General features: G+C 40.4%; 1 protein-coding gene across 1 annotated transcript in view; it reads right to left on the minus strand.

Annotated features, from left to right (window-relative positions):
- The window catches only part of LOC126469775 (putative sodium-coupled neutral amino acid transporter 11), a 70,462-nt gene extending 53,047 nt beyond the window's left edge, over window positions 1–17,415 (minus strand). The window contains exons 1-3 of the mRNA XM_050097005.1: window positions 17,019–17,415; window positions 16,507–16,551; window positions 15,341–15,425 (exon numbers count right to left, since the gene is read on the minus strand). Coding sequence (XP_049952962.1) covers window positions 15,341–15,425; window positions 16,507–16,551; window positions 17,019–17,087 — 199 coding nt within the window. The 5' untranslated portion in view covers window positions 17,088–17,415. The remainder of the gene's footprint in view (window positions 1–15,340; window positions 15,426–16,506; window positions 16,552–17,018) is intronic.
- Between the last annotated feature and the right edge of the window lie 207 nt (window positions 17,416–17,622).

Genomic DNA, 17,622 nt, shown 5'->3' on the forward strand with positions numbered 1-17,622 from the left:
GAAAGTTCTTACAAAGACGCAAATAAAATAATTAAAAGAGTTAGATGTCTTTGGACAAGTCCATCAAAGTAATAAAACTTTGAACATGAGCAGCTGCTCGAGCGTCATCAGCTAAAATTTCCTGTAAAGTAGATGGCAGAGACAGGATAACACGAGATTGACTGAAACGGGGACACGACAATAAAACATGGCGCACTGTTAATGCATGACCACAAGGGCACTGCGGGGCTGGGTCACCGGAGAGCAGGTAGCGGTGGCTAAACCGGCAATGCCCAATCCGCAACTTGGTCAGAAGGACCTCTTCTTGCCGAGATGGTTGGGAGGAGGTTGTCCAAGCAGTTGGGAACGGTTTTACTGCCCGGAGCTAGTTTCCTTGAAGTGATGACCAAGTATCCCACCACAAAGACACAAGCCTCCTACAAACAACCCCACTAATGTCAGATGACGGGACACAATGGGAGGCTGGCCGAGGCTGGAGGACTGCAGCCTTGGCTGCAGCATCAGCAGCCTCATTCCCAGGCACTCCTACATGGCCGGGAACCCACAGAAAGCTGACAGGAGAGCCACCAGCAGCAGAAGAATGGAGGGACTGCTGGATCCGTTGCACCAAGGGATGGACCGGATATGGAGCTCCAAGGCTATGAAGAGCACTGAGTGATTCAGAGCAGAGTACATACGATGAGTGGCGGTGGCGGCGGGCATACTGAACGGCCTGATGGAGAGCAAAAAGCTCAGCCGTAAAGCTGGAACACTGGTCAAGGAGCCGGGATTTAAAGGCGACGTCCCCGACGACAAAGGCACAGCTGACACCATCGTCAGTTTCGGAGCCATCAGTGTAAATAAAGGTGTTACTGGGAAGTCGCACACGAAGTTCGACAAACCGTGAGCAATACACAGCATCTGGAGTACCCTCCTTCGGGAGCGAGCTGAGGTCAAGATGAATGTGAACCGGAGCCTGGAGCCAAGGTGGTGTCGGGCTCCCACCCTCTCTGTAGGTGGTAGGGATGGCAAAATCCAATTGTTGAAGCAGGTGACGAAAGCTGACTCCAGGGGGCAGCAGGGCAGACACATAAAACCCATACTGATGGTCGAGAGAATCGGCGAAGAAGGACTGATAATTTTTTTTTTTTTTTTTTGTTAGGGTTTAAGGGCGCTCAACTGCTGAGGTCATTAGCGCCCAGTCACTGGTGTTAGAGCACAAGGAACCTGCTAAAACTCAAGGGGATGGGGGGACATCAAAAGGACCTGACAAAGATGCAGATGAAATAAGTAAAAAGGTTAAATGTCTTTGGTCAAGCCAGTTAAAGTTATAAAACGCAGAAGACGAGCAGCTGCTCGAGCGTCATCAGCTAAAACATCCGGTAAGGTAGATGGCAGGGACAGGACAACACGAAATTGACTAAAACGGGGACACGACAATAAAACATGGCGCACCGTTAATGCCTGACCACAAGGGCACTGCGGGGCTGGGTCACCAGAGAGCAGGTAGCGGTGGCTAAACCGGCAATGCCCAATCCGCAACCTGGTCAGAAGGACCTCCTCGCGCCGAGATGGTCGGGAGGAAGTTGTCCAAGCAGTTGGGAGCGGTTTTACTGCCTGGAGCTTGTTTCCTTGGAGGGATGACCAAGCATCCCACCACAAGGACACAAGCCTCTTACATACATCCCCACAAACGTCAGATGACGGGACACAATGGGAGGCTGGCCGAGGCTGGAGGACTGCAGCCTTGGCTGCAGCATCCGCAGCCTCATTCCCAGGCACTCCTACATGTCCGGGGACCCACAGAAAGCTGACAGAACCGCCATTATCAGCGAAACAATGGAGGGACTGCTGTATTCGTTGAATCAAGGGATGGACCGGATAGGGAGCCCCAAGGCTCTGAAGAGCACTGAGTGAGTCAGTGCAGAGGACATACGATGAATGGCGGTGGCGGCGGGCATACTGAATGGCCTGATGGAGAGCAAAAAGCTCGGCCGTAAAGCTGGAACATTGGTCAAGGAGCCGGTATTTAAAGGTGGCGGTCCCGACGGCAAAGGCACAGCCGACACCATCGTCAGTTTTGGAGCCATCGGTGTAAATAAAGGTGTGACCAGCAAGTCGAGCACGAAGTTCGACAAACCGTGAGCAATACACTGCAGCCGGAGTACCCTCCTTCGGGAGTGAGCTGAGGTCGAGATAAATACGAACCGGAGCCTGGAGCCAAGGTGGTGTCGGGCTCTCACCCTCTCTGAAGGTGGTAGGGAGGGCAAAATCCAATTGTCGAAGCAGGCGACGGAAGCGGACTCCGGGGGGCAGCAGGGCAGACACATATAACCCGTACTGACGGTCGAGAGAATCGGCGAAGAAGGACTTGTAAGAGGGGTGTTCGGGCATAGACAACAGCCGGCAGGCATACCGACACAGCAGTATGTCGCGCCGGTAGGTCAACGGTAACTCGGCAGCTTCAGCGTAAAGACTCTCGACAGGACTAGTGTAGAAGGCTCCGGTCGCAAGACGTAACCCCCGATGGTGGATGGAGTTGAGCCGGCGTAAGAGGGATGGCCGAGCGGACGAGTAGACGAAGCTCCCATAATCCAGCTTCGATCGGACTATGGACCGATACAAGCGAAGCAGGACAGTGCGATCCGCTCCCCAAGATGAACCGCTAAGAACTCTGAGGACATTAAGGGAACGTGTACAACGGGCCGCCAAATAAGAGACATGTGGAGACCAACACAGTTTCCGGTCCAACGTGAGCCCTAGAAACTTAGTTGTGTCCACGAATGGGAGAACAACGGGACCGAGATGTAAGGATGGCGGAAGGAACGCTTTATATCGCCAAAAGTTGATACAAACCGTCTTCTCTTCAGAGAACCGGAAGCCATTTGCCACGCTCCATGAGTAGAGGCTGTCTAGACAACGCTGGAGGCAGCGCTCCAGGAGGCATGTTCTCTGGGCACTGCAGTAGATCGCGAAGTCATCGACAAAGAGAGAGCCTGAGACATTAGGTGGAATGCAATCCATAATTGGATTGATCGCGATGGCAAAAAGGGCTACGCTCAAGACGGAGCCCTGAGGCACTCCGTTCTCCTGGAGGAAGACGTCGGACAATACGGAACCCACACGTACCCTAAACTTTCGATCCGTTAAAAAGGAATCAATAAAAAGGGGCAGACGACCGCGTAGGCCCCACTTGTGCATAGTGCGGAGGATACCTCCTCTCCAACAGGTATCATAAGCCTTCTCCAAGTCGAAGAACACGGCTACCGTTTGGCGCCTTCGCAAAAAGTTGTTCATGATGAATGTCGACAAGGTCACAAGGTGGTCAACAGCGGAGCGGCGGCGACGAAAGCCGCATTGGACATTAGTAAGTAGTCGTCGAGATTCAAGAATCCAAACTAACCGAGCATTAACCATGCGCTCCATCACCTTACAGACACAGCTTGTAAGAGAAATGGGGCGGTAACTAGAAGGAAGGTGTCTATCCTTCCCGGGTTTGGGTATAGGAACAACAACGGCGTCACGCCAACGCATGGGGACCTGACCTTCGGTCCAGACGCGATTGTAGGTACGAAGAAGGAAGCTTTTGCCCGCCAGAGAAAGGTGTGCCAGCATCTGAACGTGAATGGCATCTGGCCCCGGAGCAGAGGACCGGGACAGTGCAAGCGCACGTTCGAGTTCCCGCATAGTAAAGGGGGCATTGTAAGTCTCCAGATTCATCGAGTGGAAGGAAGGTCGCCGAGCCTCGTCTGCCTCTTTCCTGGGAAGGAAGGCAGGATGGTAATGGGCGGAGCTTGAAACCTCCGCGTAAAAGCGGCCAAGAAGGACTGATAAGATGGGTGGTCGGGCATTGACAACAGCCGGCAGGCATACCGACAAAGCAGTATGTCGCGCCGGTAGGTCAATGGTAATTCGGCAGCTTCAGCATAAAGACTCTCGATGGGACTAGTGTAGAATGCTCCAGTCGCAAGACGTAACCCCCGATGATGGAGTTGAGACGGTGTAAGAGGGATGGCCGAGCAGACGAGGGTCCCATAATCCAGCTTTGATCGGACTATGGACCGATCTAAGTGAAGCAAGACAGTGCAATCCGCTACCCAAGATGAACCACTAAGAACACGGAGGACATTAAGGGAATGTGTACAATGGGCAGCCAAATAAGAGACATGTGAAGAGACCAACAAAGTTTCTTGTCCAGTGTGAGCCCTAAAAACTTTGTTGTCTCCACGAATGGGAGAACAATGGGACCGAGATGTAAGGATGGTGGAAGGAATGCTTTATATCGCCAAAAGTTGATGCAAACCGTCTTCTCTTCAGAGAACCGGAGGCCATTAGCCACACTCCATGAGTATAGGCTGTCAAGACAACGCTGAAGGCAGTGCTCCAGGAGGCATGTTCTCTGGGCACTGCAGTAGATCGTGAAGTCATCAACAAAAAGAGAGCCTGAGACGTTAGGTGGAATGCAATCCATAATTGGATTGATCGCTATGGCAAAAAGGGCTATGCTCAAAACAGAGCCCTGAGGCACTCCGTTCTCCTGGAGGAAGACGTCGGACAACACGGAACCCACACGTACCCTAAACATTCGGTCTATTAAAAAATGAATCAATAAAAAGGGGCAGGCGACCACGTAGGCCCCACCCATGCATAGTGCGGAGGATACCTCCTTTCCGACAGGTATCGTAAGCCTTCTCCAAATCGAAGAACACAGCTACTGTTTGGCGCTTTCGCAAAAAGTCGTTCATGATGAACGTCGACAAGGTCACACGATGGCCAACAGCGGAGCGGTGTCGACGAAAGCCGCATTGAACATTTGTAAGTACCCGTCGAGATTCAAGACTCCAAACCAACCGAGTGTTAACCATGCACTCTATCACCTTACAGACTCAGCTTGTAAGAGAAATGGGGCGGTAACTAGAAGGAAGGTGTCTATCCTTTCCGGGTTTGGATTGCGAATTGTAAATTCTCCCCCAGACAGGATAATGATAAACAAGGATAGTCCTTAATACACAGCCAGAAATGTTAACGCATTTTCAGGCACAGCTCATGGTATCCATGCTGTGGAAGGCTGCAACATTTACCAATCTGAACTAACCTAAACCTCGGGCTAGGCTACAGTTTCACCACAAAGATAATTTCGGGAGAGGGGTAGAGGCAATGTCACACACTAGCAACAAGTGTACACAATGTAACTCCTTTTGGTTTCATAATCAACTACTAAATAAAACTGAAACCCATCTTCAAGATAAGATATGTAGGTGGCTAGCATATTTATACGTTGAGATCACATTTCCCAACCATCACAACACATTTCACTCAAAGAAATGTTCTCGGAGAGAGTTTTAATGCAGTGTGTTGCTCTGGTGTGTGCTTAACATTTTTCACATTTTTCAGTTCTTAACTTCAGACATTTAACGTTTTGTGTGCATTCAGTATGTAGAATTTGTGTGTCCTTGAGACTAATGATTGGTGTTTCTGTAATGTCATGACTTTTGTGCTGTGGCTGACTCATAAGCAAACCCAACAGCCTCCATATTAAGTGTCTGTGAAGCTAGCATACCACATTTACTGGTTTTCATATTTACAAATGTGTAAAACAAAAATACAAATGTACTTCACATGACATAACATATTACATATCTCTCCAAAATGCATTGTTTTGTAACGTCTGTTGTGCTGAAGTTTAGAGCAATGTAACTTCACTGTAAAATGTTACCACCCATTTTTAAAAAACTTCATTTAGTAGGTGAAATGGATAGTTACAACAAAGGAATTGTCTTTTATCACTTGTTAATGCACATTTCACTTCAATTCATTCGTTTACAGAAGAAATCCCGAATTTATACAATACACTCACAAAAGCAAACTTGCTAATAACAGTAACAGCACATTTCCCCCACATGTATTTCCTCTATTCATTCATAAATCTCTCGCCAAGTGGTGACACGTTACCATATTGTAGCACACTCCAGCAAGACATTTAAAAATTAATTCCTATGCCAGATAAACTGACAATCCCAGAAAAAGAAAAAAAGAAAAAACTACCTAAAACACTAATACTAGACCTCATTTAATGACACATCAAAGCATAAGAGATACAGACACCGCTCTGATTGTAAACATTCAGCCACTCTTTCCATTTCCTATTTATGTAAGCAGCAGAACCTGACAATCTTGTGGAAGTTAGTAGGCCTTCCTTAGGCTCTGCTACTCAAGCCTTCGGAAGGCCCGTAAGAGCTGTATTCTGTAGGAGCCAAGTCCCAAAACCAATAATACATTGAGCTACCGCGCATCTCAAGGTGCTTCTTAAGACTAGCTGCTACCTGTTCGAAAAATATTGTTCGATACCAACAATCCCAAAAAACATTCACTGCCATTTTTCATGTGGAAAATACTCCAAATGTGATTTCATAATTTAAGTTCTTTAACACATTACTAAAAGACATTACAAGATGGCGGCGACTGAGAAGTTTAGTGAATTTGTGCCTCCAGTTATTTCGAATTTTCAAATGTTATCCGGCATCAATAGCAAGACGATGAACAAAAGTGCTTCGCAAAGTTTCAAGTCTAGTGCCACGCAAAAAAACCTGCAGTGAAAAATCATCCAAATCAAAATGTAAGTGTGTAACATGTGAAGTCCATCCTGACAAAGCAAAACTAGTTGAAACTATAAATTCGTTGCAAGAAATTGTGCGCAGATCGTTGGCAGAACACAGAGTGTTAGCTGATAGACTCAAATGTCTTGAAAATGATCATGGAAAACTAAAAACCGCCGAGCAGGGCGTAAGTGAATTCGACAGAAATAAAGTGTACACAGTAACCGATGATTCCGTCGCCATTTCAAGTTTTCCAACACATTCTGCGTATACCGGTAACACAAACCATAGCGCAATCATTTCGTCGTCTTTAGTAATAAATTCTCCTGCCGTGCTCCAAAAAACTGTAGGCCTATCTACAAAAGATCAAATCGTGCACCATCTGAAAGAAAAGCCTGTTATTAAGCAAAATGTGGAACCTACACAACAGAGTCCATGTAAAATAAAGTGTGCAGATATCGTAAATAGTGTTTCTTCTTCAGTAATAGCTCAAAAAAACAAATTCGATATCCTACTACAAAACGATGGTCATTGTGAAAAACAAACTTCTGCTGCATACAATAAATTTGCTCTCAAGACCGCAAAGTTAACACAGGTTCATAGTTATCAAAAAAGGTTACCGAATGTGCAAAAACAGAATATATCTACACAGCAAAAACACGTTTCAAAACCTTCTAGCCCCAAAACTGTGATAAACAAAAAAATTTGTGTGCTTGGTGACAGTCATGGACGTGGAACTTCAGCACTATTGAAAGATAAATGTAATTCAATGGTAACAGGTTTTGTGAAGCCAGGAGCGCAGTTTTGTGAGGTAAATAAACTAACAAACTCTACTGATGTATCTCACTTAAGTAATTGTGATTTTGCCATGCTTCTAGGTGGTTCAAATGATATATATAGGAATAAAAACAAAAGGGTTTGCAAAAGAAATGAAGGAATGCTTAAACAACCTATTGCATACAAATGTAATCGTTGTTAACATTCCTCATCGTTATGATTTGCCTTCCTGGTCCTGTGTCAACCAAGAAATTTACATTGCAAACAAACTGATATCAGAAATATGTTCTACATTTCATAACGTAGAGATAATTGATACATACAATTTAGGAAGAAGATTTCATACAGCTCATGGACTACATTTAAATATGTTAGGAAAGGACCAAATAGTAGAAAAACTCCGAAATCATATCCTGAAGAAATCAGCCCCAAGTATCAAGATCGCCAAACAACCACAAATTACAAAATGGTTTAGGCCAAAAACAGAAGCTTTGATGGAAGCAGAACTGTGTCAACCACTCAAAACCATCTCTGCTACTGAAAATTGCGTGCAAGAAGCCACACACAAAAATAAAATCTCTGCCAATTTTTTAGGGTAAGTGCTGTGTCAGAAATACCTTTAGAAAAGAAATTAATTAAACCCTTAACTGAAAAGTCACAAAGTTCATCATTTCTTGTATTGCACCATAATGTCCAGTCATTCAGAAATAAGATTCAAATGCTGGAAGTGTTACTTCAGTCTCAAATAAATCCAGATGTAATATGTATTACCGAACACTGGCTGTCTAAAGAAGAAATTCAGTCAACCTCTATTCCAAGGTACTCATTAACAAGCTTTTATTGTAGGAATTTCTCCACACATGGCGGTACTGCTATATTTGTAAAGGACCAGATAAAATTCAGTGAGGTAGGACTAAATGAACAGATTGTATTATCTGAAGATAAGGAATTTGAGCTTTCTATGGTTAAGCTGCCTGAACTAAACTATATAATTATAAATGTAAACAGAGCACCAAGTAGTAATATTCCAAATTTTATGACCAAATTAGAAGTTCTGCTGAATAGTGTCAGCTCATTAAATATGAGAATAATACTTTGTGGCGATTTTAACATTGATTTATCAAAAAACAGTAATGCTAAACTTGATTTGTTAAACATGACCAAATCCTTTAATATGATCCCCACAATACACTCTCCAACAAGATCAACAGAGCATACCGATTCAATAATTGATCAAATCTTCATAACTGATACTGGTTACAAATTCACTGGCGAAGTACTGAGCATGGGATACAGTGACCATGATGCTCAGCTACTGAGCGTCGACATGGAAAATAGTAAAATCAGCCCCAAAAAAGTATTTCAAAGAAGAAACTTTTCAGATGGCAATATTAGGATTTTTAACTTCCTATTAGCTAAGGAAAATTGGGACAGTGTTTACATGCAAACAACTGTTGATAATATGTTCTTAAGCTTCCATAACACCTTCCTTTATTACTTTAATACAGAATTTCCTTTTGAAACAAAAACTTCAAGCAATCAAAATAGAAAGTCGTGGGTAACAAAAGGAATCAAAATTTCTAGTGAGAGAAACATTTCTCCAATATTGCTCCAAAAAATACATAGTCCCTGAAGAATTTTCTGACTATTGTAAAGCCTACAAAAAAAACTTATCTTAGAGTAATTAGACAGGCAAAACTTTTATGGAATGACAATTTCATAAGAAACTCTTCAAACAAAATGAAAGCTATGTGGAAAGTTATTAAAAAAAGAAACCTGTAGTTCAACACCCAAAAAGGAAAACATTTCTCTAACACTTAATGACTAAGGTCACAGATCCATACACAGTTGTAAACAAGTTCAATGAATATTTCACCTCACTAGCAGAAGATCTCATTCAGGCAAACTGCAAGGTATCGTTCTTCAATTCCACCAATACGTGAAACAGCACTAATGCTACAATGTTTGTTTATGAAACAAACCCTGATGAAATTAGGAACATAATAAAATTGTTACCCAATAAAATCTCTAGTGGCTATGATGAAGTACCTGACCTCATATTAAAGGTGTGTGCTCCCCATATACTAAAGCCATTATCAACCATCTACAACCAATCATTAAAAACTGGCATTTTTCCAGATGCTCTCAAAATAGCTAAAGTCTCACCATTACTAAAGAAAGGTTCCCCTGATTTAGTATCCAATTATAGACCATTATCCATATTAAGCATCTTTTCAAAAATCCTGGAAAAACTTTATGACAGGCTTATAAATTTCATAAAAAACCATGCACCAATCAGCATTCAACAACATGGTTTTCGTAAATCTTTATCCACCCAGACAGCAATTTTTGAACTGTTGGACCACATACTGAAATCAATTGACCAACATAATATAGCTGCAGGTATCTTCTTAGATCTCTCTAAAGCCTTTGAAGTACTAGATCATAAAATACTGCTTGCTAAATTGGAAAGAAGAGGAATAAGAGGTGTGGCTCACAACTGGCTATGCTCTTACCTACAAAACCACAGACAGAAGGTATCACTTCAATACAATATTAATGTACAGAATAAAATAAATAACACAGTTTTCCTCTCGGAGGAAAGAACAATAAGATATGGTGTTCCCCAGGGTTCTGTTCTAGGGCCATTACTTTTCCTCATTTACATAGATGATCTTGTTGAACATATGAGCCCACAAAAAACTATCCTGTTTGCTGATGATACAAGCATAGTGTTGACTGGATCTAGCCCTGAATCCCTTCAGACAATATCTGATAACTCTATGAAAAAACTGAGTGGTTTAACAAAAATGGCCTAATTGTTAATAGTGGGAAAACTGTACGTATCAACTTCCATCTAATTCCCACATCCAGTCAAAAAACTATCCAAGTAAAGTTAAATAATGATAAAATTGAAAATGTAAATGCAACAAAATTTTTGGGTCTATGGGTCCAACAAAATTTAAAATGGGACATACATATAAACAACTTATCAAAGAAACTCTTATCATTGTGCTATGGACTAAGAATACTAAAATCTACTACAAGTAAATCCACACTAATGCAAGCATACCATGCGCAGTTCCACTCATTGCTCCGCTATGGAATCATCTTTTGGGGAAATTCAACGCACAGCACAAATATATTTAAACTACAAAAAAGAGCACTGAGGATAATCTGTGGCCTCAAAAAGCTGGAATTCTGTAAATGTCAATTTATGAAACTTTATGTTCTAAGCATCCCATCCCTATTCATTTAAGAAACAATCCTATTCACCAGGGAATACCTCTCAAGAACAGGCAAATTAATCCAAAACAATGATATACACACTCATTATACCAGAGGGCAATCTAATATCCATCAAACTTTTTCAAGGACATCATACCAAAAATATATAACTCGGCTGGGTGTCGTATTACACAATAAAATTCCAGAACAAATAAAAACTGCTCCAGATCCAATATTTAAAAATAAACTAAAGGCATTTCTGACAAAGCACTGTTTCTATTCAGTACAAGAATTCCTGGAAATGAAAAATTATAAAGTTCCTTTGTAAAATACTGTGATTAGGGTAAAACATTCTTTAGGCAAAATAATAACCTAACTTCTACTATACACAACTATGTTTCAGTTTCACTTCCCAAAATTTTTTAACTCTCTTTTTGAATGTACAAGTACACATTCTATTAGTATTAAAACTTAATTGTCTGTGAAATCTCAATGTTAATTTCATGTTTAATGTAGTTTTTAAATGACATTGTCCTTCTGTTGTGTTTCCAGTTGATATTTTCACTATTCTGTAGTCTCAATGATTATTTGTGTAAATTTAAAGTAGCACTACACTGCCTACATGTTTCTTAGTTCCCCATGTAAATTGTTTGTATTTTCTGTATGTGAAGTTACTATATTCATCAATGAACAATTTTGTTTACATTTTTTAAATGGCAGTACATTGCCTATTTTTTTTCTCCAAACTACATATTTGTTAAGAAAAATGACTTGTCCTATATCATGTGTACTTTGTACAATATGCGATCCACAGGATAAATAAATAAATACAAATAATATATTTTTTGGGACAGCTCCACCTCAGCAACACCTGCATGTTCCAGACACGACTAAGTAAATATCTTCTGACTACTACAGGGTGATTATAATTAAGTTAAACTTTCAAACCGCTGTAGAAATAACACCACTGATCAGAATGACATCAAACTGCAATGGAATATTATCGAGGAAGGGAGAAAACATATGCCATAAGAAAAATAAGTAGACAAAAATTTAGCAATAGATGGCGTTGTAAGCATCATAATTTAATAGTGGTCAGCTATGAATGACAAATGAATCATACAACAATGCCTAAGGTGTATGTTTGGTGTTAAACTGTACTACTCAGTGCGCATGGCTGTGATACTATTAGTTACGTAAGCCCATCCACCACGGCAAGGTCATATCACATTGAATGGGAAAAAATCTGTTTTTAATTGTCCTGAGGCCAAAAACCGCATAAAAAGCATCACTCACATCAGTTTTTAATTGTCCTGAAGCCAAAAGCCACATAAACACCATCAATCAAAATCAAATCTGATTATTAATTTCCGCATGACTGGCGCAAAACCTGTTCAGTACGCTGTCCACCATTTTCTGCAAGTTTCCGGAGTCATGTTCAGAATGTGTTTCACAACGCAAGCCTTCAATGCAACTAAGTTCGCAATCTGAACACTGAACACAACATCTTTCTGATAGCCCCACAGCCAGAAGTCACACAGGTTAAGATCAGATGATTGGGATGGCCAGGCTGTACAGAAATGGTGGCTGATAATTCTAGCATTTCCGAAATAGCGCTTCAGCAGCTGCTTATCTGGATTTTCAATGTGCATAAAAATGATCGCATCCACACAAGGTAACAGGACCAGAAGCACCTGTCTCTTTGAAAAAATGTGGCCATATGATAAATGATGCCATAAACTCTTACCACACAGTGACCTTTTCAAGATGAAACGGTACTGGTTGGCGTGTGTATGGATATTCCGTTGTCCATATTCGACAATTCTGTGTATTGACATAGCTTGTCAGATGGAAGTGAGCTTCGTCTGTCCACGAAATCTTCCACAGCCAATCATTGTCCACTTCCATGTGAGCAAGAAATTCTAAAATAAAGGTCTCTTGCTGACAGGTACAACAGGAAGCAACTCTTGCACATGGGTAATTTTGGATGGATAGCAAACAAGTATGTTCCGTAGGATTTTAAGCACTGTGCTCACGGGTATGTCCAATATTCGGGCAATTCGCCGTGCACTACACGTTTACCATCACCACTCATCTCCTCCTACATTGCTGTGGCCACTGCTTCCACTGACATCTAATCAATTCGTTTCCTCCCCCTATCAGGTTGCACACAAAAAGAACCAGTCTTTTTGGATTTCCAAATCATTTTCTCCAGACCCACAACAGTCATTGGACCAATGCCTTTTTTCAATCCTTTCAGTGTCCGGAACTTCTGCAGAGTGATGTGTGCAGGGGCATCATTCTTGTAATACAACTTTAAAAGCAGAGCGTGATCCCGCATTAAAACAGACATAGCGAGTGTCGCAGATGACAAAGCAGGAAAAGCCATGTATCCGGCGTGTTTATACCAACTTCAATGGGTCATGCACATGACTTTTTTTACGTATTCTGAAACATAGTGACCCCCCCCCCCTCTTCTCCGATAATATTCCATTGCAATTTGACATCATTCTGACCAGTGGTGTTATTTATACTTCATTTTGAACGTTTAATTATAATCATCTTGTATCTAAATATCTTCAAGATTGGGCTTTAACTATACAAACAAACAGTAAAAATAGGAAGGCTCCCCCCTGCCCCCCTCCCAGCCATCAGTACACTGATCACTTGAGGTATTTGTTAAGGAAGGAAACTAACTGAAGTATACAGCTGTAAAAGTACAGATAAAATGAATGTATCTATGTACATCCTCTCACATTTTAACATATCATTTCTATTTAAAACACAGACGACCAAACCTGGTTGGCTTAATAGAAGAAATCTGTTTGACAACAGTTACAAGAAATCCACATGTTGAGAAATGAAGATTATATGAGGTCTCTACATCTTCCATATTATCTAATGGATACCTTGCATATCTCACAAAATATAAAATATTTAGAAAGTGATCAAAGAAGCCAAAGTAATGGCAAATGACTGCTATGCAGTTCCAACAACATAGATAAAAAACTTCCTGGCAGATTAAAACTGTGTGCCCGACCGAGACTCGAATTCGGGACCTTTGCCTTTCGCGGGCAAGTGCTCTACCATCTGAGCTACCGAAGCACGACTCACGCCCGGTACTCACAGCTTTACTTCTGCCAGGCAAAGGTCCCGAGTTCGAGTCTCAGTCGGGCACACAGTTTTAATCTGCTAGGAAGTTTCACATCAGCGCATACTCCGCTGCAGAGTGAAAATCTCATTCTGGAACATAATTAAAGTTTTATAGAATGAATTGAAACAACAGCAAACTGGTGATTCTCTCCAAAATTCCAATATCAAATTGAACTGTAATGGTAAAGAAATTACTGATCCTGAAGAAACAGAACATGCTTCCAATATTTAGTTTAGGAACATAAGTATGGAACTGGTCACTTAAACCAAACCTTGCACTAAGAACTGTCCAGTATCACCTTTAAATACTTACATAAATCAGCTTCACTATATCTTTCCACCAATTCAGAAAGAAGTTCTGTCCTGTATGAAAACTAACAACCACCCCACTGTATAGATGGCATCTCAGACAGTTTCATTAAAAAATTTAGTGATCCCATTGCTCAACATTAGCTCACCTTCACCTTCATAGCAGTCCCTCTCAAACTAGAATTCCTCCCATCATGCCTAAATAGTTCAAAGTTCATACAACTATTCCAGAAAGATACAAAGAATGATGTGCTCATTGCTCTACTATCCGAATTCTCAAAAATCATAGATTTTCCCCAAAGAGGAGTAGTAGATTTCATGGTGAAGCACAGGATACTATCTACAGCACAACAGTTTCAGGGAAGTCCAATCAACTGATACAGTAGTTTTTATACTTTTAAGGGAAGTACTTTAAAAATTAGATAATGGTGTAAATGTCATTGAAATACGTCTATATCTCTCTACAGCTTTTGATATCTTCGATCACACAAAACTAGTGCCTAAGCTTGACAACTTGGGAAGTAGAGGAACATCTAACAACTGGATAAAATACCTATGTGGATGAAAGCAAGTACTGTGTGTAACACCGCATTATTCAAAGTATGAATTCAATAAATATAGAGTGCCACAAGGCTCAATACTGAAGCATCCGATTCCACCTGTCAGCTTTGACCTGTGACGTAAGGCTGTTGTGGTGTCTGATATCACGACAGCACGGAGTTTAGTTAACGATTTTGGTTTTGTCATGTCGATGCTATTTTAGTTTTTTTTTCTGTTCGTTGTGTGTGAATTTTGATAAGTTGCTTTATGTCTTTGGTGGATATGGATATGACTGACAAGGTCGTCAGCAATGATGGGGGGACAGTGCATTGTGTCTAACAAAATTTCTTGACTTGTTGCAACCCTTGTTCACTAAAGTACGAGCAGCCCTTAGCAGCTCGCCATCTTTCTTACAACTATTCATGACGTCACCTTTCTGGCTTAGATCTTTTTTAATATGTTACTTGTAAGTACTGCATCTTTTTCCAGTCAGTGCAAACTTTAATTTTATTAATGTATTATATACTTAATATGTTTTAGAACAGTTACTCTAAATCTGAATACGACACTCGTAGTAGCGTCGGAACCGAGGGCTTATTTGTTCTAATATAATGCACATTTCATGTAAAAATAGCGAAATGTAAATTTAAAACATGTAATTTTTTGTTATACACTGACTTATCCTAGGTTAGAATTTACCTGAAGCAATGAAGATATTTGTTTACCATAAATAAAGAAAGAAAGGTTAAACAACTTACCAATGACACCACTTCCAATGATTGAATTAATGTAGTTAAAACTGGCATAAGCAAGGCTAGACTTCTTTTGTCCTCGACTGTCATCCTAAAACAGAAAGTTACAAATTTTGACCACAATTTAGATAATGAAGACATTACCAAACAGGAGAAAAACTTCCACCAACAAAGCCTACAGGCAGCAATCAATGTAGGTACTGTTTTCTCATAGCACAATCCAAGTCTCATCCCTTGGTGAGAAATCTCTTATGTGTAACGTACAGTAACTCATGTAAGTGATTTCATGAACAAGTGAAAGAAAATGTTTTGAGATCTGCAGAATCCAGTTTCCCACTACAATTTGTTTTTCCTTGGCATTTAATTTCTATTAATCTTTATTCGTTCAAGGATTAGCTCACAAAGATATAGGTTTTATAGAGGTAATGCAATGCAAATCAACAGACCAAAATACACATGAGGGTATAACAGGTACCCTATGGGAATACGGCACATGGTCAGCCATGGCCTTTATTAAGGAACCATCCCAGCATTTGCCTTGGCTATCTAGTAAAACCAAAGAAAACTCAAATCACAATGGCCAGTCAGAGCAGCTCCTTCCTCCCAAATATACAGCACTGCCTTATTTGGTAATCCCTATTATAGCACAAATACGCTTATTAAGGGGTGCAAGAGCATTGCAAACTATTCCTAGTACAAAAATAGATTCTACACAACAAACCTGTGCCATAAAACTAGTCTGAAACCACCATTTCCAAAATCCTTTTTTTCCCCCTTAGATTATCCTGTAATGAAAGTGAAAAAATATTACATTGTTTCATTCTACTTTTTGCTTTGTTAAGCTGAGAATTTTATTTCACTGCACCACTGAAGTTCGATGCACCTTTGTAGAGTAAAATTACATAATGTGTGTAAATTACTTCACTACATACTTAGACCTATTTGAAAACAGATGGTCTACAAAATTATTTATCGCAGTGCCTTCAAAATAAGAATTCTTCGACATCTTACAATTCTATATAGTTTTCTTCCTTGAGATCATTGATAATCCTCTGCCACCCTATCACGTTGGATTTGAAGTCAGTTTTACTGCAACTGTAATTTAGTAATAAGAGTATGAACATGTGTGTATAGCCATTCACACAGGACAAGGAGCAACCACTTATACAAACCTCCAAAAGTTGCTCTGTGTCATTGTGCACTGTAGAATCTTCCACCTGTAAGCCAAGAAATACACACATTACAACTCTTTAAACAGTTCACATTAAGACAAGGAAATGAAAAGGTGTCAGTACACTACTTTATACAGTGTTCACTGTAAGGTAACCACAGATCCAGTGGACCACAGAGGAACGTTTAAAACTATAAACAGAACTCTAAACAATTACAATAAAAGTTACTTTTTAAAGGATTAGCTATGGTTTTGGTAAACCATATATATTTAATTACTTTTATTGGTTGGATTTCTTATGTTGTTTAATTTCTTAATCGACTATGAACCCTTACGATGGAAAATGCTGAAAGAAATAGCACAATCTAAAATTTTCCACGAAACATATGCACCAATGTACTTCACATTTTTGTGACATAATTTTAAACTATTATTAAATTATACGCATTTAACGTTACGTAATAATTACAACAGCGAAATATTATTACATATATGTACATGTGAACATATTACCGATTGCTGCCCTTCTAGAATATATGTCGATTCATTTGGAGGTTTTGTTGCCACAGGCGTACTTTCCATTTTAAATATTTCTTTCAATTCGATGTTTACCTTATTTACGAGCAGAAAACGTTTGCTTTTGGTGCTGAAAAGTAAATAGTGGAAAAACAGTCAAAATACTGATCAAACAGCCTAACTAAACTTCCTACCCCCACATTCAGCTCGCTTCTGACATTTGCTGTCAAACTTCAAATGACCGGTCTGTATTCCACAGACAGAGAAAGGATAATTAATGTACATCTTTAAGCATCTGTGACGAATGAAATCGGCTTTCCAAAGCCACCAGAAGAGCTTCTCTAGATTCCACGTTAAGTCACACATTAATACGAACGCGTTTGTCATTTAAAAACAAAAAATGTGTACATTAATAATTTAAAAGAAAACAAATGTCTCCGTATGTTTCGAGCTATGAGTAATCTGGGAAAGAATATACAATTTGAAATATCTTGGACATGAAAATTTTGATGGAAAGTCGCCCCATAACATTTATACGGTGAGACATTAGTACATCAGATCTTCATATGGCGGTATGTAATATACCTCAAAAAATTAGGAA

This window comes from Schistocerca serialis, chromosome 3, assembly GCF_023864345.2.
Source record: "Schistocerca serialis cubense isolate TAMUIC-IGC-003099 chromosome 3, iqSchSeri2.2, whole genome shotgun sequence".
Lineage (NCBI taxonomy): Eukaryota > Metazoa > Arthropoda > Insecta > Orthoptera > Acrididae > Schistocerca > Schistocerca serialis.